Consider the following 24,879-nt stretch of genomic DNA (forward strand, 5'->3'; position numbering starts at 1 on the left):
GTTCACAGTCATTGTTAAGAAAGGCCAAGTGATGGAAACATGATGGAAAACCATGTTTCTTTTTATATTCTGACTTCTCAAACATCCTCCAAACAATCAGAAGCCATGGGCTTGCCTAAACATCTGCCTGTAGCTCTCTCAAAATGATAAATATAACTAATGCCCATGAAGCAGGAGAAGGCTTTAAGAAGAAAGTATTTCCAGCAGGCCTCACTTTCTAATGTAATTAAGAAATGGCAGTGACCAGGAACAGTGGAGGTCAAACTGAGTTCCTTAAAGTCAAGAAAACTTCAAGAGACTACGTATGTTTGGTAGAAAAGCAAATCCAACCCCTTGTATGACTGCAAAAGACCTTCACTTAGCAGCAGTGATGGCGGCGCACTGTTCTACTGTGCAGCCACATCTGAACTATTATGACCTTCAACAAGAGTCATTGGAAGAAAACATTTCCTGCGGCCTCACCACAAATTTCAGCAAAGGAACATTGAATCAAGCCTGATGCACTTTGGCTCAACAGTGAGCAAGGATTCTGTTTCATTTAGGTGACGTGTGCAAATTAGATCTGGACGTTTTCACCATGAATCAGAAAGACACTTTTCACTGCTGATTCTGGGTGGATGCTCAAACTGAAAGCAGATTAACCGAACCGTCATCCAGCTGGATTTGTTCTGTTCTGCACTATTTTACGCGTAGCAGTCAATCCTCAGTGTCTCTGCTTCAGCAATAGTGCAGAATGCTGCTGCTCGCATTTTTACCAACACCAAGCATACGGGGTTCATATCTCTCCAACTCTTGGCTTCCTTCATTGATGGCCAAATTAAATTTAGGGTTGATTTCAAGATTATAGTTTTTAAAGCCCAGCACAGTCTGGCCCCCAGTTATATTACAGAGATACTAACATCCTATGTTCCAAGACATCAAGGCCCTGAGACGTGACTGCACTTTACCTGTTTTTAAATCATTGCTTAAAACATATTTTTATAGAAATACTTCTTTATTAAAAGAATCACTATTATTATTAATATTGTCCGATATCAAAAAATATGTTTTGGTCCTGGTAACTGCTGGAACATCAGTTCTGCCACTAGGAGACACCATCACACACAGAAATGATTCGATTTTCAAACAAAGGCACATTTATTACCTGATTTATTTATGATGGAGTCATTCACATCAGTTTCAAGAAGAAACATTCACATCTTTACAGAAGACAGTAGGATACAAAAAGTGCTCTGCTTAACTCACTGATTGTCAGAGTGTGTGATACACACTTGCTGGTCATTAGTTCCCTGGTTGTTACTACAGAACCATTTCTTTAAAATAAAGAGGTCAAATAACAGCCACCACAGTAACTGTCTACTATTGCTCCTGATGAAGTGATGATGATGACATTTTCAGATCAACACTGATGATCATCGGACCCCAAGCAGAGCCTGAGCATGTTCACATCTGTCACATTTCACTGGAAATAAAGAGTTTGTTTGGTTAGTACTTTGTAGAAAAAAGTGTTTTGTTCAGAGACAGAAGTGTCTCAACTCGCTCTGCCTGAACAGACGGACAGTCTCAACCCCAACAGCCTCAACACAAATGCATAGAAAAACAGAACAGGGGTCTTTGGCTGAGAGTTTCATCAACTTTACAGTGCAGGAAAAACACGGCACAAGTTCACTTGTGCACGTCTCATTAGAATATACTGAGTAGAGCACCTTGTGGCAGCGTTTCAACTCAACATCTGGAATGATGTTGGCCTTCAGCAAGTCCACAACATCATCTGTGTGTGTTTGTGCGCTTGTTTATGTGTGTGTGTGTGTGCCTGTATGTCAGTCCATTTCATCTTGTAGTAGAGGGTCTTTCTCTTCGCCTGAAGTGGTTGTTGTTGCATCTGGTGTGGTGCCACCTTCACGTTTATTTCTCTGTGTCAGGGCCAGAAGAAAGAGGATGTTATGATGTGTTCAGGAGACAAAAAAAACCCATCAAGCCAAACTGCACCTGAACACTTGACTTTCAAACTTTGGAAAACAAATCAGAGCAGCTTCATTTCAAATTGGACAAGATGAAACATCCGACATGAGTTTGCAGTTTGCAGCGTGTTCCCTCACAACCACCAATACAGGACAGTATCTATTTTCATGAGACACACAGCACGTTTACACATGGACAGACAGTGTGGTGACAAAGAGAAGCTGCTGTGTTCAGGGAACGTCAGGGAAAGAATGTACAAATTGAATGAGCAACAACAGAATATCCAAACAACTAAATTCATTGAGTTGTCAAGGTTAAATACAATCATCCAATCTAAGAATTTAAAAAGTAGAAATATCATTATTAAAGAATATTTTCAATAGCCAGCTGTAAAAATAATGTCAGTCAACAATTATACATTTATTAATTGTTGACTGACATTATTTTAAACAGCAGTGGTGAAGTTCAGTACACTTCTTTTTTGTTCTCTTTGTGTTTAAGACACACAACTTACATACTTGTTTAACTGTTTCAGTATCACTGTGTGGTTGTACCCAAAGTGTATTCAACATTCAGGGCCATGTTGAAGAAAAACATTCCAAGATTTCGAGAATTATTATGATGAGATCAAGGTTAAGTTGTTCTCCTAATATTTTGGGAAAAAGGTCTTAATTTTACAAGAATAAACTTTGGGTTGCATGTCACCTTACAAGGAGAGTACCAGGAGATCTGTTGCCTGTGTATAATGAAGAATGTGAAGTTGTACTGAAATAGATTTCACAAATAATGTTATACTTCATCTTGAATTTTTTAATATTATGAGTTAGAAAAGATTGTACAAGACGGTTTGTATTCTGAAGAAAGGAAAGAAATTACCTCTTATGTGGAGGAGAAAATTTGGTCACATCTGGCTAAAGGGGTTTCATAGTTTCAAGATGAGATTGGTTTTGGATCTAAAGGGAATGAAACTCTGGCAAACGCATGCTTCTCCTTAAAAATGTTTTTGTGTTGTTTCACAATTTTTGTAAAATTATGACTTGATTCCCATAAATCTATGACTTTTTCATGTGATTTCACAACTTTACTCTCAATTGCAACTTTATTCTCGAAATCATGGCCCTAATAAGATGCCCTAAGATGCCAATCAACTGCAGGTACAAGTGTAGTATTAGACGATGAACAAAACTATACAAAAGTTTTACAACCTCAGGCCAAGTGACAAAATGTAAAAAATGCAAAAAATGTAGTTTGCTTTAAAGCATACTGCTCGCTTGTATTCCCATTCTAATTTCTGCATATGGAGCTTAACACTATGTGGAGAAGTTCGCATACTCCACAGGTAAATGTTAAAACTGGTTTACGCTGGTATAATTCATAAAGTAATGCCATGAGTTGTAAAGTCATTAACCATTTAAAATTGTATTAAATAAAAATATATGAAGTTTATAAAATCTTAAAAATGAATCACCCACATCTTCATGACAGTTGGGCCAAGACCGAAGTCTTGTCACTGGGAGCCCCTCAACACATCTGCATATCAAATGTATTTATTTCTGTATATTAAGCAAATCTAACTTGCCTTTGGTCGTGTCCAAAGCTTAAGCACAAATGAAAAGAGAAGCAATGAATACATATGTATGTCTTTGTGTGTTTACCTACCTTAGTTATTTATGTTATATTTCTCCATTGTTTCATGGCCATGTGAGCCTTTTACTGGCTTTTTGTCGGAGGCCTAAAAAAAAAACGATCAAACCTCTTTACACATCAGCCGATCAGAACGATACAAAAGATGATCAGCAACTGGTATGATTCAAGGTGCTTGGCAGCATCAGGTTTTGGGATATAAGGATTCATGCAGGGAGTCATTTCCTGTGGTAATCCATTGGACCATGCAGTTAATTATGAGGACGTGCTATTAGTTCATTAGTGGGTCTTGTTCACTTGATCATACGCGATTAAACGTGGAGGCATTTGGTTTGTTTAAATCAACAGCTCATTTTGATGGACAGATTATTTTGCAGCAGAAGGAAATATAAGAAAAGCATCAATAATGAATTAAAAAAACATCTTACAGAGAATATGCTTAAAATTAATATTGAAGGATGATGATCAAGAAATCAAGGATTTGACAGTCACACATGCAGCAAGCCTGCCCTCACATGAGATTAAAATGTAACTGCACTTATTGCCTGGTTGATGAAACGATCAATCAATTGATCGTTTAAGCCATAAAAAACAAATCCTGAGCTGACACTTGAATTGTCCAAACATTATATTTAGTTCAATATTGAAATTTGAGATTCTTAAACAATTAAAACTACTTGAACAAATAAATGATCGTTGCCAAGTAATTTTTGGTGAACTCAACAGCATGTTTACCTTCAAACAAAACCCTCATTCGAACTAATAACGGATGCACCATTATAACGTTTTGTTTTTTTATCATGAACTAAATGAAAACAGGAAATGTGACAAAGTAAAAAATCGCCGTTTTATGTGGCATCTGAATCGCAAGTTAACACCAGTTCCTTCAATGTAGAAGAAGTTAAGTAAATATAGCTGCACCGATAAATCTCAAAAGGAAAAGTTTTTGAATCAGGTCCATTTTGAAAAATCAAGTTGACAACCACAATACGAAATCACACAGATCAGAATTTGGCAAGGTGATTTGGATCTCGTAGATTGGAAGTGTTTGGAAACATTTTACAAACCCCGGGGTTCTCCAACACTGTGGAGATCATTGTAGCATTTCTATCAGACCTCTGCAAACACACAACATCAAAAACGTTCACACTTTCAGACTAAACCACGTCACTGAAACCTCTTCACCTGACTGTACTTACTGACTGCTGATATAACAGACCATAAAAACACTGCGTGAACTGAAGGAGATACTTATGTACTCATTAACCTCAACTGGTTGGTTTATGGCATTATTATAAAACATCAAGTGTAATTCGTTACACACACACACACACACACACACACACACACACACACACACACACACACACACACACACACACACACACACACACACACACACACACACACACACACACACACACACACACACACACACACACACACACACACACCAACTGGTTTGTTTATGGCATTATTATAAAACATCAAGTGTAATGTGTCTCATAACTGACATGCTGGGAGCTGTTCGTCTTTTTTTGTCCCTGGCAGAACTTTCGATTGGTTTGAAGGAATTGTTTGACATTTTTGAAGGTTCCGATTTTTGTCGTGAGGGAGATGAGAAGACTGACGCTGCTCTCACATCTGTTTGCTAAAGCTAGGAAAAGGAGAGACTGTCTGCACACTGAGATTTTCTGTTTTTTATGAGAGTAACAATTCATCCCTGCAAGTCTTTGTCATGCATAAATCAATGTGAGGAAACAAAACAAAAAACTGGCTATACAGTAACTTTGCAGACATATAAAACAACAGCCCTATCAATTTACTTTTTACAGAAAAAACACACATTGTAGTTTATGAAGGACATAGAGTACATATTTTCAAATGTAATATATATAATATATTGTGCATATATTCGGCTTAAAACAAAAAAATATATATTTAAGGGATTGGCTCGTGTGGGAGACACACACACGCACATATATATACATTATATAATATAAAATATATAACATAAATCAATTGACATTTTGTAATTCCTGCTCGTATTAAAATGTTTTTATAAAAAAAATTCCTCTTTACACATTAAACTCAATTGCAAGAGTTTTAAATATATTACAACTCAGACAATCTGAGTTCCTGTGTACACAGCTGCGTACAGAGGAGTAGATGTTTTGACAGCTTAATGTATACGTGAGAGTTCAGAGGCTCAGCCCTGATTGAGATCAGACTTTTACGGGACTCACTTACAACAACCTGACCCCAGACCAGCCTCACCCTGACGCCATGTGTTTGACCTGATAAGGAGGCCCGCAGTGACTCTGCATTAACTGATGATACAGCTTTTCTATTAATATTGCAATTATTCTGATCTGGTTAGTTTGTTGCAAAAAACTCATTTAAACCCACAAGTCGCAGTTTCAGTCTATTCTTATGTCACTTGTCAGGGACACGACACTCATCAGTCAAATTCCACTATAACTGAGAATCTTTTTGTACTTGAATTTCTAATTTGTTTCCTTTATTTAACAGTCAAACAAAGGTCCCCTGGCCAGGGATATGTGGTTTGAGAAGCAGGAGCACTACCAATAGCTAAGATTAAAAAAATAACCATGTGTGCATCTTTATGAAGCTGACCAGCAGCACATATTTCTGTCTTTGTGTGGACATGGCTAAATAGATGATACTCAGCTGTCCGGGTCCTGAAAACCAGATGAAACAGCTCAGTTACCTCCTCTGCATTACTGCCTTGCTGCGGTTAAAAGGATTGGATGGCAGCCATTTTTGTTCAGCTTAAAAAAGGTCCAGTGTGTAAGATTTAGGTGAACGGGATCTATTGATAGAAATTGAATATAAAATAATCCTAGTGATGTTTTCACTAGTGTGTTTCATCTGAATTGTACGGATTGTTTTTTTCTTTACCCTAGAATGGGGTAAAGAAACGATTGTTTTAAATCATAGCGTCACTTGTCCACCTAAGAAAAATATCTAGAATTAGATCTTCTATTTCTTTTGATTACCGCCAAAGAGTGACTCATGCTTTTATTACCTCTGGTCTAGATGATTGTAATGTAGTGTTCACTGGCCTTAACCAAAACATATTTACTCTGCTTTACGCTGATCAAAATGCAGCCACCAGACTTTTAATCAAAGTATGATCATATCTCTTTCCATCACCGGCTGCCGGTGTGTTGTAGAATTCAAGGCCCTGCATGGTTTGGCTTCGAGCTGCCCTGAGCTTGTTAGGTTGAGGCTGAAGACAAAGGGTGACGGGGCCTTCGCTGTCACGGCCCCGACCCCCTGGAAAATATTACCTGCGAAAATAACACTACATTTGAAGCATCGTTTTTAAATAATCTCTCAGAACTCACTGTTACTAAACGGCTTTTACCGTTTTCTGTGCCATCTTTTTAAAAAGGATGTTGGTGTTTTTAATCTGCCTTTCTTTGAGAAGCACTTTTGAAATGTTTACGACAACTTTGCAGCACAGCACAGTTTTTGGGATTGTATGCCATCACATTTGATCATCACATTTAATTTTGCCAAAGAGACCCTTAATGTATAAAGTGTCAATCTTTTTCAACTATTTTCAGTCAGTATCAGTGCATCTTCAGTTCCATTGGTTTGTGGGGAAACATGCACAACTGTGCAACATGCTGCATGCAGTTAAAAACATGTCAGTACATGCTGAGTGGCAGCTTTACCCGCTTCTTATGATGCACCAGAGCGGCGATTATTATCGTTGCCAGGCCGAGCGCTATGAAGCCATACTGCATGTACTCCATCACAGCAGGAAGAATGACCAGGTTTGTGTGGAACGTGTTGAGGATAGGCCCGTCTATATATCCACTCTGAGGGGGAAAGGGCAAAAATAAAGGAAGGAGGGATTGTTTCAGTATTTCAGTTTCCAGAGCAGAGAATCATTGAGCCTTGACAATGCAACGAGACAAACTGACTTTAACTTTTTCTTCAATATCAAATGTTCAGTTCTTAGAATGTAAAAGCCTAATATAAACACAATTTCAATGTTAATGACAAGCATTGGAGACACAGTGTATTTACCCAATCAGTCAGTGCTAACGTTTTTATATTGTAATGATGCCATTTCATCATGACGTCATTATGTTGCCACTGATGCCTGGTGACAAATGATTGGTTAAACTAAATAATCATATCTCCAATCTTATTGGTTGAGTAAGTAAATTCATAACTACACTTCATGACATCATTTGCTGACTTAATAGTGATGTCTTTATGATGTCACTTATTTTATGACATCATATGATGGGGAAAAAATTATTACCAATATAAGCTTTAGATATTGTATTTTGATGCTATTAATAGAGTAATGAAGTATTTCCACACTGCAGTATTAATGCTTTTATCTAAATAGTTCTGAAATAACTGTCTAATAGTGATTATTTCAATGATTTCACAAGTTAATACTATTCACCTCAGCAATCATGAACATATCTAAGGTGTCTTTATGCTTAATAGAGATCTTGTATTGTATGAGTGTTTGATTTACACTGCTCAACAAGTCTCTGGATTCACTCTTCCTTATTTACGGTAATACAGCAAAAATATATATTTTTAATAACATAACACATGCACATTTTCCTCTTGTTGTTGGTTATATAAGCCTTAAGGAAATGACCACTGAGTGATTTAATAACAAATATCTACTGTTTGTAAGCATTATTTGATAATGGCCATTTTATTTGACTATGTAACAGAGATGAAAGATCAATATTGTCATGTTCTAAATAAAAGTCTTAATAACGTTTCTTTAGATTATTGTGTGAAGTGTCCAGTATCCCGGAACTCTTTAAAATGGAATCAAAGCAAAGGAGACGGACACTAAGATCTCACAAAACAGAGACAATGATGATGATAACAATGACATCAGGAAAGCAGGAACACTTTCCTGCGTATAATAAAGACATGTAACAACTCACCTCCTCAAACCAGATCATGGGCATCACCACCTCAGAAATCTTGCCAGTTTCTCTACAAGGACAAGAACACCAGACTTCAAACGCCAAGGTTACACAGCGAGTGGTAAGAAAAGCAGGAAATATACCAAGAGCCCTTTCTATTGAAGGATGAAAAGATTCCAACACAATACATGACAAATGATAATGGTGTGACAATAGTTTAGGGAATAGGTTCCTTACGTAATTCCTGACACTTTCTTCATGTAGAGGTTGAGCTGCAGGCGGATGGACACATTGAGAGGGACACCGGTTTGCTGGGAAGAAAAAAAAAAACAAAGACAAAATCTCATATAGGAAATACAAATTCTTCAGTGTGAACTTCTTTAATTAGTGAAAATATCAGCTCCACTAGAGAATTGGGATGATTAAATCTCTGGGCCAGTCTAAAAAGAATGTTCCCATGTAACCACACAGAGTAAACAAAAGCAGGAAATCATCATGTACGAGCAATTCTTCTCAAGGCCTTCTTTTGATGGAAGGGACAGGAAGGAATCCAGCCGGCTGTAATTGGGGTGCCAAGCTGCATCAAAAGGCTTTTTACGCACGACCTACCCATAACAACTTCCTCCTATGCACAAGCAAGGTCGATCCTGACGTCTTTTTCATTTGAGATGAATAATGCGTCTGGCTAACAGTGTGGTGCAGGTGCATTGCTATGAAAAGTTTGTCCTCTGTTGTAAATGTCAGGGTTTAGGAACTATGGTAGTGTCAAAATATGTTTTGAATATTCCTGATCAGTTGTTCATTCGCCTGGGCCAGGACCACAACTCGTGGATATGATTGGCAGGCGATAGTGTGCGATAGTGTGCATCACTCATCTCAGGGAAAATCTAGCATTTCTGTAATGAGCTTTGTGGAGGATCTTGTGCATCGTGCAGTGACTCGCACAAGTAGAGGAATGAATGAGGGTTTCTATTCATCATCAGACAATCAGACAGTCCCATACCAAAGTCATCCTCCTATGTTCTTTTCAGATTGACATCAGGATTTAGAGAGCATATTCAAATCATAGATTGCAGCAGAGAGGTGTTCAGACCTGGTATTTAGATTCGTCCTGAGTGATCCGGTCACAGGTGCTCTGCTCTAAGTTCAGGTCCCGAACTCACCCAAATGCGTCCTGATCGTGCCCTGAGATCCGACCACTACAAAATGCATCCTGCTCCACATGTGAAGGACTACCTACCCATCTGCTGTCCTCTGACCTGCTACAGTTTCACAATTAACCAAATGTAATTTCCGATTCTCACATTGACAGCCTGACAAACATTCCGTGAAATCGGACACATCTGTAAACTCAGACTGCGTAAAAACAACATATTTGGTCTTTGCGGATACAAATGGGGAATGTGACTATTTCCTATAGAGAAAGTAAGAGTTCACCCTGCTGAACTCTGCACCACGGTGATCCCCCCCCACACACCTCCTCCAGTGACTGTACTTCCTTTTACTTCTTTTTACTACTGTATTATCCCACCTATTGTATATTCATATTTATATCTACTTATATACTTCTTGCTCATAGTGTATTCATCGTAATTATATTATACCATACCTTTTAACTTACTCTGTATACAATATTACTACTACCTCATTCACTTAATTTCTCATTTTTATCTCACTTACTACCACCACTTATACTTACACCTGCACTTTATATACACTTATACCATATCTACACTACCTACCTCTATTGCGGCTAGTCTTGTATCTATACTGTTCATATTCCATATCTATTTCTTACTGTACATATCTTATTTATTTACATATTCCACTTTTCATATGCACATACTCTGCACTTTTTCTGCTTTTTTTTTTGCACTTCTGGTTAGATGCTAAACTGCATTTCGTTGTCTAAGTATTTGTACTCTGTGCAATGACAATAAAGTTGAATCTGAATCTATCTACAGTTTCACAATTAACCAAATGTAATTTCCGATTCTCACATTGACAGCCTGACAAACATTCCGTGAAATCGGACACATCTGTAAACTCAGACTGCGTAAAAACAACATATTTGGTCTTTGCGGATACAAATGGGGAATGTGACTATTTCCTATAGAGAAAGTAAGATCTGATCACAAGTGGTCACAGGAGAAACATTCTGGACACATTTAATGCCGGGTGTTAACAGGTGAACCTTTGATCAGATCTCTCAGGATGGATGTTAATACCAGGTCTGAACAGGGCCTTTGATCAAGAATCATGGGAATTTGAGTTTAGAGTCGAGAGTGACTGGAGAAGTGCGGGATATTGATTCTGCAAAAAGTGATTTGATCGGGAAAAAAATGGTACCAAATCGATGGCCTATAGAGATGGGCCACATTTGTGATAGTTCAGCAAAGGAGAAGAAAACCTTGTTATTGTCAAAGAATGTTTCTCTCTTTAGGTATATCTATATGTAGTTTATATTTAAGAGTAAGTGATGATGAATGTGAGATGAGTCCAGGCTGTGCCTGTGTGTGCGGTCGTTCAGGCATCGTCATGCAGTTCATTCATACTTGTACATAGTCAGAGCATCCTGAGGTCCAGGGATCGACTCCTGTGTCAGAGGCCTGTCCATACCTGGTTCTAGGCTTCATTATTTTTTTAATTGCCGTATTTTTTTTAATTGCCGATATACTATCCCATCTATATCTGGGCGGCTGTGGCTGAGGGGTAGAGCGGTCGTCCTCCAACCTGAAGGTCGGCAGTTCGATCCCCAGTCTTCCCCATCTGCATGCCGAAGTGTCCTTGGGCAAGATGCTGAACCCCGAATTGCTCCTCATAGAACAACAAAGTGCTGCTAATAGATGCACTGTATGAATGTGTGTGTGAATGGGTGAATGTAAAACTGTACTGTAAAGCGCTTTGAGTGATCATCAAGACTAGAAAAGCGCTATATAAATACAAAACCATTTATATAAAGTATTAGGTCATGCTTCTGTACACAGGTCACCCTCTTATGTAATTCACCATAAACAATGAAATCTTTTTGTATAGCGCCAAATCACAACATTCATCATCTCAAGGCACTTAATATAGTCAGGCTGAGACCTTACAAAATTCTACAGAAACCCACCAGTTCCCACAATGAGCAAACACTCTGCAAATGTGACGAGAGAAAAAAAACTCCCTTTAACAGGAAGAAACCTACAACGACAGGTTGGGGTTCAGCGGAGAAGAGGGACAGAAGGGAGAGAAGAGAGAGACAGCTGTCCTCTCTTACTGGGACAGGGGCCATTAGGTTCTAAGATGTCAACCTTTGCCATGCCAGGTTGAAATAAATAAATAAGCCCAGTGAAGGACAGTCTTCAGAACTAGTTGGCATTGGGTGTCAACGTGCACATCACTCTTCTCTTTGATGTTTTGACTACTTGGGTTTCAGACATCTGGGTCTCCTGAACATTCTGCAGCTGGAGTAGAAAACCATATGTTGAACCAGTGACATCCGGGTGAGAGAGGGTGTCATCCGGGTGTTTGCTGATGTGAGTGCCAGCAACCGAACACAAAGGGTTACTTGATTAATTAAATTAATTAAATCAAAAGTAAACAGGAGAGAAGTGCTACAATAATAATCCATACAACTACTATATCAGAACCAATAAATAAAGGGTTAAATGTGGTCTATCGAATAATAGTTCACTCAAATCCAAATCTCTACTTGTCAGTGATCCGATCATTTGATATATTCTGTTTGAATGAAACCATGGCTGCAAAAAGATGAATATGCAAGTTAAAATGAAGAGACACCCCCAACCCATATTAATACTCATATTCCTCAAAGCACAGGCAGAGGTGGAGGGGTTGCAGCAATCTTTAAATCTGACTGACCAATCAACCCTCAAGGTTGTTGGAGCTCATTTGAAAATCTCATCCTCAACCTCATACATCCAAGCCTGAAATCACACAAACCTGTCCATCTAGTTATTATACATCGTCCACCTGTCCCCCCTACTCTGAAATTTTATCTGAAGTCTATGAATTTTTCAAGCATTCATCTAGATGTTGCTAATGACATCCTCGGTTCTGCGTTTAATTCACTGATCAATTGGTTTTAGTCAACATGTAACTAACCCCACTCACTGTTTTAATCATTACCTTGAGATAATGTTTTGATTTGGCGCTATACAAGTAAAACTGAATTGAACTGTGTCATTCTACTGATAAAGAGGGGAAACACTTCAAATAGGCAGCTAGGGAACAAATCAATATGAAATTTAAAAATCAGCATTTTAGAGAAACAAATACTGTTTTTCCATCCAAAGGGAGTTTGTGCAAGGACAGGGGAAGTTGCATAATAACATGGCATTCAGGATCTTCTTGTGCTTCTCAGTGGGTTTGTGGCAGAACATATTGTGATGAAGACATCTCCAGAGCTTCAAATCGGAAACTAAAGTCACTGTGCAGGGTGTATTTTCTCTAGCTTGCAGTGTGCTCTCGCAAACCTGGATTCACCCAATATCTCAAACCTTCCCTCTCCAACACTTTATAACTGTTGCCTTGCAGCTCTTTCAAGTCCTAATGTTTCCTCAGCCATTTGGCCCTTTAACTACACATGACATGTTAGAGCCGGAAATTGACCCTTAACAGTTTGAGTCTGCAGGAAATGAAATGTCCCCGAGCACCAGGTGACATTCTCTGCAGTTAGGGTTCCACAAAGAATGATTAAAGAAGAGGCATGGGACATTTTAACCACTTAAGTACCAAACCTTTACAGGTTGATGAGTTTGTATTCGTGTGTTGATGATAATAATAATAATAATAATAATAATAATAAGCAGCCATATAACAAAGTCACGTATTAAAATCATGATATGATTATTAATTTGAATTGAAATAAATTGGTTCGATGTGCAAAGCTGTCAGGATTTCCCCCACGAACACACATAATTGAGCTTCTGTGGCCATCCCACCAGGGGCATGCTCATGTTCAGTGTCAAAAGTTCCCTCGGACACGTGGACAGGACGAGGGGATTAACCCGCCAGCCCTGTGATTAGTGGATGACCCGCTCTACCTCCAGAGCCACAGCTGCTCTAAAATACACAAACATATGGAGATGGGTGCACACAGGGGTAGAAAGCACTGAGAACGTGCAGGATCTTGGTAACTCTTGGTTGTTTTTGTAAATTTAAGTGATTTTTGTCCTAGCCCCATATAGAAAAGGTTAGGAGACAGCGAACAAAAACACAAAAATAAGTGAGTCATGATTCATCTAGATTACAGAGATAACATTAATGTGAGCGTGCAGCGGTCGGCATTGTGAACATTAATACATCACACTCCAGAGAGGAGATACAGACAGCAGATAATCAGACTAATTAAATAAGCATTTAAGAGCAGATGAAGTCTTATACTCTAGACAACAGGAAATTCTCTCACACACACACACACACACACACACACACACACACACACACACACACACACACACACACACACACACACACACACACACACACACACACACACACACACACACACACACACACACACACACACACACACACACACACACACACACACACACACACACACACACAGAGAGATTAACATGATGAGCTAATCATAGAAGTAATGCAAGTCATATGCTCAGTATCCCCAATAGGATTGAAGAATTGGCTCTTAAGCATCAAGTGGTCAGGTCAGAGCTCTGGGTTTTAATCAAATGGTGGAAGATGAGTGAAAACAAACTACACAAAGATGTTCAGAGTCTCTTCTCCTGATCCACTTTTTGATGCAGTTTGTTATAAGTTCTGCATTAACTTTACATCTGGCATAGAGTGCATCAGTGTTTGTATTTTTTGAACGAGAAAATGGGAGGCAATACTGTTGATCCCAATACCGAAGGTACTGAAAAATATATTTATAATCTTAAATTGTTGATGTGATATAAATGAGAGATTAAATGGGAGAATTGGACTGAAAAAACTACACAAACAACTTCAATGAAATTTGGTGGAAGGCTCCAGCAAAGGAAGAATCCATTGCATTCTTTTTCTCTTTCTTTAACATGGTGAGATAGGGTGCTTGCCTTGGCGGGGGTATGCACTCTTTGAGCGCCCTTCTAGTGAGCCTACAGAATTTCGTTGGGCATTTATTACCAAAGAGAATTCAGGTAACATGCAACAAACCCGCCTTCTGTCAGGGGAAAGGTCCTCTCAATAAATGTATAAAAAAGAAATAATTCCAAACCCAGAAAAGAGAAACTGTTCCCATTACATGCAGGGAGAGTCTACCAGACACGTTTTCTCTTGGACAACATCTCTTTTCCCACCACACCACAACAATCACCAATTCTAGATAAACCTGACCAAAACATCCCAATTCTTAAATATCAGCAAAACTACAGTTAAGTGCTTCCTAACAAAGCTCTAGAGAGAGTCACAATAACTGCATTCACTTTAATGGACCTTTTTAAAGAACCAAACAAAAAGCTAAACAGCAATGACAGATCATGGAGCCTCAGAATAGTTCCCAGAAGTCAGCAACAGATACCAGCGGCACAGTGCAGCAAAATGTACCGTTTATGATGCATTGTAAAGGATAGGACAGATTGTACATTATCAGCAAATCTGCATCAAATTAACATGTGTATAAAAATCAACAAAAGTAACGCTAGCTATTCTCCTCAAATAGTTCCAAATTGTACTTATTTTACACGTGTCAGTGTGCGATACACACACGTTACACAAGTGATTTCCCTTAATTATTAACTTGATATCAGTCTAGACGTGCTGGATTCACCTGAATACTGTGTTTGGAAACATGTTGTGATCGTTAAATCTGGATTGGGAAAAAAAACGGTGTTATCCTAGCCGATTTTTATTGGAGCCTTACAAACAGCTGTATTTATGGGGAAATGGGGATTTCCAATTACCTTATCACACCGCAGGTTACAGTGGTTTACAACAAGATGATTCATGGCTGTCATTTATCAAACTTATCAGTCCCTAGTGCTTATAGATTATTGAAACACCAATGACATTATCTTAAGTACACTTTTACTGTGTTATTGCATGATAATAAAATCTGTTATCGAGTACATTTTCTAAGCAGGGTGCGACTTTGAAACCAAGGAAATGAACAAGGGTCAAAGCTCCTCCTCTCAGTTTACCTACACTACCAGCAGCAAGCAAGAACCAGCAAACACGGGGAGAGTGATTATCAGTTTGACTTATCGAGGAGTGAAAGATTGCAACAAGATAAAGATAAACTTAACTTGCGCTTGTTGCATGTAAAAATCTGCCAGTAGCAGAGGGACAAAGCAAAGATATCCTTTTAACTGAGGAGACCAATGTTCTTAAACAATGATGAATAAACGATCTACCTGTTTCTCCATCAGTCTGTCTTTGAGTGTGTTGAGTTGGAAAAAACAACAGAGATTTCTAATATAATGAATTATTAGTCACAACTGTCATTTTCTAATCTTTTTAGACTTAAAAAGGCCTATAGGACAATATATTATAGACCTGTATATGCTCAGTTGCCGGTAAATTGTTGGGTACCTCAATTATTATTATTATTATTATTATTATTATTATTATTATTATTATTATTATTATTATTATTATGTAACTAAAATTAATGCAATATACGACATCAATCCTGTCGTCACGTCATGAAAGTTAGAATTTTCTGTTTTTTGTTGCACGTCTCTAAAACAAAATCAAAGAAAGAAAACTGGACATTAATGTTGAGGAATTTTTGACCATCCTCACACATTACTGTATATGCCACTATATATTATGTATATTGTATATTACACATCATATCTGTACAGGAGAATAGTGCCTGTCTAAATTCCACATATTCCACTCCCCTCCCTCTCCCAGCAGTACCCAAGGTCAGGTTATAGATAAAGGGCCAACCAACAGTACATTGTAGTGTCTACGTTGAGGGACTTTCATACATAACTCAGATGCTCCAGACAGAGATTTTAAGATGACAACATGTTTTAATTAGGGTAGGTTTAGGTTAAAGTTCGTGTTAGGCAAGAAGTAACAATCTTTAATCTTTAAGTCTCCAGGAAATCAATATAAGTTGATGCAACGTCCTGTGTACTTACTGGGTGAATGTCGATGAAGAGGCCATGCTCCTCCTCATTGGGATGGAGGCCGTCCACATAGTCCAGGAGCACAGGATCAGCATTAAAGAAGTGAGGATGAGAGATGAAGACCGGAGATTCTGTGGAATGGAGACGAAACAGGACAATTCATAATCTGAACCCCAGTGAAAATGAAAAACCTCAGCCATCAGGAGAAAGTTTGCTTGAGCCTCCAAACAGACACTGATGACTGACTCGCATGTTTCTCAAAGGGGGAATTGAAACCACAAGTTGTGTGACTTCACAGTATCTACATAACAGACTTGAGTCAAGATGTGATACTGCAGTGTCCCGACAGACAAGATAAAGACTTACTGACAAAAATGTGGACATAAATCAAGTTGTGTATTCGTCCTGAATACTCACTGTGGCGACAGCTGCTGACGTTCAGCAGGCCAGACTGTCTACAGGGGCAGAAACCTTCGTTGGGGGCGTAGTCTGTCCCATTGGCAAACAGGGTCTTGGGTGCAACATACCGATAAAGAGGGATTCCCTTCATCACACCAGGACGCTGGTAAACAAGCTCCATAGACCTGCAAAAACATGGACAACCGTTTTGTACGTTTGCAAAAGGAGCAATGAGAGAAACAGCAGAAACAAGAATCACTTACCTGCAGGCGTCAGGGCTGTAGAATGGCAAAGTGCTTTCTTTTGTCATGAAGGGAGGCCACATCTGCCCAGCTGTTCCATTGATCATGTTAGACTGCGGGGTCTGCCAGTAGTTCAGCTGTTAAAGATAAAATATTGAGCTTCATTAAAATGTCTAAAAACTATATATATATATATATATATATATATATATATATATATATATATATATATATATATATATATATATATATATATATATATATATATATATAGTTTTGCCATCTACCCAGTCACACACACATTCATACAGTGCATCTATGCGCAGCACTTTTTCTATAATACAAACACTGCTGGCACAGCTGTCAGGGGCAATTTGGGTTTTAGCAACTTTCCCAAGGACACTTCAAATCAGTTGAGATCGAACAGCCAACCTTCTGCCGCAGATATTTTGTTGACATGTGTATTGTGTAAAACCCAGATAAATCCCCAGTTTTATTCAAGGTAATGTGATGTTTCATTTCAGACGCCTTGTAATTGGATTATATGCACTTTACCCGTGGCTTTGCCTGTCTCTGCTCCGCTATAGAGACAGGCTGCTAGAACTTGTGGTTTACACGAAATACGAGTATGGAACTTTTGGTACTGTTTTGAGAGTTACACACGTTTAACAAACAGGACAGTTGGACCGGGATGAAAAGCACAGACAGGAGTGATAAAAGGAGTTGACGTCTCACCTCTGTCAGGCCATTCCAGGAATCAACTTTATGAACATTCCTGATGTCGTCCTGTCCGGTGAAGATGGTGAACAGACCAGTGTTGGAGTTGTTGAACTAGAAGAAACATGAACACCACATGCTGACTGAAACAAGTGGAGAATAACAAACATCTGCGAACTGGACTCCGCAGTTAAGGCCTCAAACAACAAACTGCTTATAGCCTCTCTGACCAGATGTACACTGTTGGTGTCAGCCTTCCATTGGTTGTCTACGTCACTCCTCTCCTTTCACTTCCACCCAACAAAAAACACCTACATGCTGAAAAGGCATCCTCATCTATCTTTTGTGGTATTTTCTCTGTGGAGAATTTGCCATTTTTTAAACGTTCATTTATTAAGACTGTCATTTTAGTGACAACGATCTCCTCCTTAGGTAAAAATCATGGACACTATTTTGCATCCTGACCTTGGGCCGCTCAAGATGATTGTGATTGGTTTAAAGAAATACAAACCACATTTTTCCATTAAAGCAGAATGATAAAGGCTGGTCACACTACGCTCCAGCACTGACACAGCTCTACAAGACTACTTGAGGCCTAATTATCACAATAGATAACTAAATTGATTGACTATTGGCTGGTGCAAAGGTGTCTTCATGTCGTCTGCTGAGGCTTGGAGGTGATAAACCTCAACTCCTGTCAGCATAATTTACCAGTTTGAACACTCACTTCGGCAAAAAGGCCAAACTTTCCAGTTGAGGGCAGCATGCCGGGTAGATATTTATTAAGGAAATCGACCAGTCCACTGTCATAGCCCCACATCAGCTCCCCGACGGTCTTGGTCATAAAGGGTCCTTCCTTGAAAGTCTTGAAGGTGGCGCTGATCATTAAACGAACTGCGTACGGTAGATTTTCCATCATCACCGCTGCACCCTGAAAAACACAGACTGGGGGTGAAAAGGCAGACAACTGCAGAGGTTGTGAGTCAGTTTACTGAAAGATGTGTGTGAAACGATGAGAAATCATGTCCTACCAGCACCAACATATTTGGTATCGTTACGATGTCGGACTCGTTCCCTACAGACATGGAAGGCTCGAAGAAGTATGTTCTGTATTCCTTATACGACACTGTGCCATTTGGATGAAATGTGATGTTGTCTTTCTGACAGCGTTTTCTGAAAAAGGAAAGAAAAACATTCATGTATCCACAAGCCTGTTCTCCAGTATTCCAGGCATAGACTTGAGAGCAAAAGCCGTGGTTCAAGGTAAAAGAATCCTATTGTAATAAAGTGATGAAGAGGATGATGATAGCTAAGATAGAGAGCAGATAAGAAGGGAGTACTAACCATTTGAGCCTGGTGTGGACCAGGATACAAAAAGAGACCCACAAAATACTTCCATTTACCGATTCACTTTTTCTTAGAGCTGGGGAACTCAAATGATGTCTTAAAGGAAGACAAGTCTGTTATCGACTGTTGGAGTGACATTGGATCCAGATTTTTGCATCTGTCACCCGTAAGAATCAAATCATTAAAATCTAGGTTATCACATGCTGCTGCAGACATGCTGAGTATTGCTTAAGAATGGATCTAAAACCACCCCACTTCCCCATGTGGTATAGTTACATAACAATGTTTAGGCTACATCGCCTTTTGCACAAGTGGCTAGAGAAGGGTCCAGTTGCATGTGCTCAGACTAACCTACATACTGGATGCAGGGAACACAGTGTTCCATAGTGAGCCAACCAGACGCAAAGTTACAGCTCTGCTTTACCAAGGCAGGAGCATATAACCAGTCAATATCAGGACAATGTTTTAATGGATACAATTGAAAGTTAAGACAAATGGTCCAAATTTCTTTTTAGTTAAGTACATAGACTATACATAGAGATGGACAATAATCTCCACTTCCAAGGTCGGGCCAATACAAACACTGGTCCAATCGCGAGACAGTCTCAGTTGTGAATCATGATGTTTCACCGCATTTTTAAAGCATCAAACCAAACTCAATGGAAAAATGAACACATAAATAATTCAGTGTGATAAAAATGACCTAAACTTAAACCATGTTTGACAAAAGTAACTATTTGATGTTGTACTTTGATTTTTTTAGTTTGATCCATGTCCCATCTTCTAGCGTGGAGGAGGACGGTATTATAACTTGTACCGAAACCAGCAGAGAGCTATCAAAATGCTTTGGCTTCACTTTTGGGATGCAGTCATTTCATCCATTTTTATCTACAGTCTGCGTTAAGTATGCAACTCGAATGCACCTTGCAACAGCTCTCAAGGTTGCAGGACAAAGTTTACTGATAGGAAGGTACAATACAGAACAAAAAAGCCATGCACGGGTGATGACACAGGGTGCTGTCACGGAAGACGTTAATCTAATTATGTAATTGTGTACCTGTACACATAAGGTCCTCGCTGCTCCACCATGGGCTTTTCTCCTTTCAGCATCTCCTTGGGGTTGAGGATGTTGAAGAAGTAGACCGACATGAAGAACGGCACAGGGATGTCCTTCCACATGGTGTAGGACAGATCATTCTTTGGGTCGATCACTGTGTTCTGACATGAGAGGGATGAAGAAAAAAGTTAATGAAAAGAATGGACTGTTGCATCCTTTGTGTTTTATCAGTTAATCCTCAAAGAATCTGGAAAAGAAAAGCATTGAATCTTCCTGTTTACCAAGCTGGATCAACACATGGCATGTCACAAATGAAATAAACAACTGATAAATAATAATTGACTAATCGTTTCAGCTCTAACATAATTCAGTGTGAATGAACGGACAAACATGAATACATTTTATATTCAGCAAATCGTAATTCCCACTAAAAGACGAGTGTTGGCACCAAAAATGCCATGTGTGTTCTGTAACTAACAGACTAAACTTGACTGGACTGGACATTAGTGCTCTGCAGCTCCCGTGAAAAATGTTTGCTGTAAAAAGGCATTGTATTAAAAAACGCACACACACACCCACATACATAGGGTACCTACACATATGTGCCTATATAAAGACATATACATATACATACATAAATATACATATACCTATATAAAGATATATACATACATACATAGATACATACATATACATATAATGCTTCCCATACGTAAACCTTTTTTAATGCAATAACTCATTCAAAAATATTGTTTAAAAATATTACTTTAAGCTAAATTACATCAAAGTTTAAAAAATATTATTACTTAATTTAATAATCAAATGTATTGGAAAAATCTATATAATATTAATAAATTGAAGTTTTAATGTAGCTGTACTTGAATTATACATGAATGTATATAATGATATACATATCTATATAATGCTCATCATTATCAGTGTTTTTTATGAAGCTGTGTGTTTTCCACGCGTGTCTGTTTGAAGTCGACACTTCAGGTGAAAGTCCACACAAAGCACAGTTAGCGTCAGTCTCACCTTCACGATCTGGTCGTCGATTACCAGCGGACCCACAAAAGTGAGGACTATCCCAAACACCACGGCCAGGACACCGGCCACCGCGAACCCCACAGCCAGCTGGGACCTATTCAGAGGCATGTCTGCTGCCTGTGCTCAGTGTCTGTGTCCCGGTTTGTTTATGTCCGCAGAGAGGAGCGTCTGAACGGAGCGGACTCACTGTCAGTGACCAGCATCAAACTGTGTCTCTCTAAGTCACAGTCTATTGACCCTGCGGCTCTTTATCCTCTGATCGATCATGTTGACGTGCTGCCGTTGTCCTCCCTATTTATGCAGCTACATTGTCTGCAGACCACGCCCCCCCAGTGCATTCTGGGAATTGTAGTGCCCGCTAATTCTACACACACGCACCGCTTCTCTCACAGTGAAAGAATTTTTCAAATTCCTCGCTGAAGAAAAAATACCAAAACAATTGTATGAATGATGCATCACAGGTAAAAGTCCTGCATTCAAAATTATACTCAAGAACAGGTGCAAAATAATATAGCACACTGCTACACATTATTTTTTTCTAAACATGCAAAAGTTGTAGCAGTAATGCAGGATGGTCCCGTACAAAGTGAAGCTTGTTATATTAAAGTATTGGAAATATTTCGTTTTATTTAATCTAATCAACAACAAAAACATAATAGATTAAAATAATAACAATAACTAATATTTTATTAGTGTAAACACTGCAGGGGAGCAGATGAGTCAAGTTCCAGCTCATGTTATCAAAATTATTTTGTAATCGTTTTATTTTTTGAATCTTAAAACATTTATTTGAGTTGTCAAATAACAAAGGTAAAAACAGATACCTCTTTGTTGGAGAGTACAAGTAGCCTACCTCAGAATTGTACTCAAGAAGAATCCTTGAGTAAATGTACTTTATTACTTCCAACAACTGTTAATATATAATAATGATAGGCCTGTCTTTATTTTGAAGTGCTTCAAAAAGAAGGACAACTAAAAATAACTAGGACAGCAGTCAAACTCAAGGGCAACAAAAATAACACAAGATAATTAAAATCATAGACAACAAGTGAAATAGCACAAAAAGGATACAAATCTAAAGTAATGGATGAAAATAATAACGTGAAGGTCATTTGGGCAAAGGGAAGTTTTTAGAGATGATTTTAAAAAACACAGTGACATTTCTGGTCCTAGTTCCCAACCATCTGGAAAAGATAAATATATTCCAGAGTGCCAGGATCCTTGCCTAATCAGAAACGCTCAGGCTATTGGTTGGTGAGGACTGATCTAGAAGCTCAGCCAAACTCTCAGCCAAACTATGCAGAGCCTTAAAATGGCAGACAGTGACGGGAAGCCAAAATAGGGGAGAGATGATCATTCTTTCCCAATTTAGTTAAGCGCTTGGTCGCTGCATTTGGAACAACTGGAAGCTTCGCAATAGGTTTTGGTTAACGGCCCGTTAACACTGCATTACAAGTTCCTATAGTGAAAGGAAATAAAAACAGGATCGTAATCTGGATTGGTTTGTCTTTTTAATATGTGACATGGTGATTGATACTCGAGCTGATTTTAACCAGAGTTCCGGCCCTGCCAAAGGGTCACCACATCAATTTAAGGGGTCAACGCATGATAGATGAAAGAGGATGAGAGAAAGAACCAAGTGCAGACTATTCATGCTGAAGTGAAAACAGTTCATAGACATCAATAGAGCACCAACTCAATATTCTTGTGCAGACTCACAGGCCAAATGGTTGTATTTTATAAATGTATCCATTTTTTATGCAAAATCTGAAGAGTGAAAGCTATGCGTGTACTGATTAAAAAACGGATATATATTTAACTCTGAAAAATGCAAATAGGGCAGACTCGGGTTCAAATCAAGCTCTCCAACATTTTATTTAAATTTGACTTCCAACACCTGACACTGGACACGGAACAGCCGGTGAATGGTGCACATTTCCAAGACTGGAACCTTTTTGAAAAGCAATAAGTCGTCTCATCAACAGGTGTGGTTTAAAACTTTACATGTACTTCACTGTTTGACACCAAAGCCTAATTCATTTTTTTTTTTTTTTTGTTAGATTTTCTTCAATGGCAACGTTAGTATAGAATAGCTTAGAATTTATATAAACAAGTAAAGTGGAAAAGTTAAGCTGTCATTATAGCATCATTAGAACTCAGGATTCTATCATGGCAGGTAATGGGTCTAAATTAAAACTACACGTGCCAAGTCACCCCCACACTCACTCTTACACACTTTCACACTTTCACACACACCCTTGGGCACATCCGCCCGCAGGAGTGCGAAAACATTAAGTCGAACCGCACCCTTCGACTGATCTTTAGCATATTAAAGTCCCCTTTATACAATTAAGGACCAATACATACTAATATATCCGCAACAGGCCGAAAATACAGGCCTTATACATGATGCAGTCAGAGATTATAAAGTCACTTGCTGCAGCACAGTTGGGGGAAACACCCCCCCCCCCATTAAACCCAAACATCCCCACACCTTTACACCTCAGACCCCAATCTCCTCTTTCCAGGGTTAGCACCTTAATCACTGGTTGGTTGTCTTAGCTATTTGTTGTGTATATGGCCCTATCGGGGACACAGCTATATAAACACACTGAACTGCAGTGAATGGCATTTGAGTGTGACGTGTGTCGCATGCCCTGTGATGGAAATGTGTAAAACCTCATAATAATAACGGAAAGATTGCTTAAGTAATAAAGAAAAGAAATATTCCTCAAACAATGTGGAATAATTGGCTCATAAAAAAAGAATTTGAACCCATAAACTCTAGACCTCATATACACGACTCTAACGTATTGAAGTGATGGAGTGACTTACTTTAATTATTTGGTCCTTCATCACCCCGGGTCCCACGAACAGAAGAACGGCTCCAGAAAGCACCGTCAGAACCCCGGCCACTATAAATCCAATGGCTACTTTGGATTTATTTATGCGCATGGTTGCGAGTAATGATCGACGTCGCCCGAGAAGAGAAGAAAGTGGAGTTCCCAGTTGCCCCCGAGTCTGCACAGTCACCGGGCCGGAATATGAGCTGCAGTATCTTAAAGTCCGAGCATGGACGGTGCAGGGTGGGTCGAGAGGAGGCTGTGGTCCAGCGTGCTGGCTCTATTTACACGGTGCAGACCCCGCCTCTGCACGCACTAACGGGGGCGTGGGTTCATCCTGTCAAGCGTCCAACCCCAAATCCGTGAAAATCCATGTGGAGTCACATTGAAATCAGATGACAGCTTCATATGTTACTTCGTGTTCTAATTTCATCTATTTTAAACAACCATGTCCGGCAACACAGATCACTTTGACATCTCCCCTGGGGACTGACCGTACATGTGACGTACATGTGTTTGTCAGCTGCACACAAGATGTTCCGGTGTGACACAGCTGCCACCATGGCTACATTGTTTTAAAGTATTTCATTA

General features: G+C 39.0%; 1 protein-coding gene across 7 annotated transcripts; it reads right to left on the reverse strand.

Moving 5' to 3' along the window:
* Nucleotides 1-1,116: 1,116 nt before the first annotated feature.
* Nucleotides 1,117-24,472, reverse strand: scarb1 (scavenger receptor class B, member 1). Of its 7 annotated transcripts, none has more exons than XM_034602816.1 (14): nucleotides 24,281-24,472; nucleotides 20,399-20,559; nucleotides 19,026-19,167; nucleotides 18,722-18,925; nucleotides 18,013-18,108; nucleotides 17,299-17,414; nucleotides 17,054-17,220; nucleotides 16,649-16,767; nucleotides 8,784-8,857; nucleotides 8,565-8,616; nucleotides 7,311-7,457; nucleotides 4,674-4,724; nucleotides 3,622-3,694; nucleotides 1,117-1,913 (listed from the first exon to the last, which is right to left on the reverse strand). In XM_034602816.1, the coding sequence occupies exons 1-13, from the start codon at nucleotides 24,398-24,400 to the stop codon at nucleotides 3,623-3,625; spliced, it is 1,521 nt and encodes a 506-aa protein (XP_034458707.1). In that variant the 5' UTR covers nucleotides 24,401-24,472; the 3' UTR covers nucleotides 1,117-1,913; nucleotide 3,622. The 7 variants fall into 7 exon arrangements, with proteins under 7 accessions (XP_034458707.1, XP_034458705.1, XP_034458708.1 ...); XM_034602814.1 differs by lacking the exon at nucleotides 24,281-24,472 and adding an exon at nucleotides 21,434-21,765; XM_034602815.1 differs by lacking the exons at nucleotides 1,117-1,913; nucleotides 24,281-24,472 and adding exons at nucleotides 2,516-2,698; nucleotides 21,434-21,765.
* Between the last annotated feature and the right edge of the window lie 407 nt (nucleotides 24,473-24,879).

Source organism: Hippoglossus hippoglossus, chromosome 12 (genome assembly GCF_009819705.1).
Source record: "Hippoglossus hippoglossus isolate fHipHip1 chromosome 12, fHipHip1.pri, whole genome shotgun sequence".
NCBI classification, from domain to species: Eukaryota; Metazoa; Chordata; class Actinopteri; order Pleuronectiformes; family Pleuronectidae; genus Hippoglossus; species Hippoglossus hippoglossus.

What these genes read in the sequence shown, in the direction of transcription:
- scarb1 (XM_034602816.1), bottom strand. Translation starts at nt 24,400, where the DNA reads ATGCGCATAAATAAATCCAAAGTAGCCATTGGATTTATAGTGGCCGGG. An exon ending in CGTCAGCAGCTGTCGCCACA is followed by an intron (nt 16,768 to 17,053) that starts GTGAGTATTCAG and finishes TCCATTCCACAG; the next exon opens with AATCTCCGGTCTTCATCTCT. An exon ending in AAGAAAGTGTCAGGAATTAC is followed by an intron (nt 8,617 to 8,783) that starts GTAAGGAACCTA and finishes TTGTCCTTGTAG; the next exon opens with AGAAACTGGCAAGATTTCTG.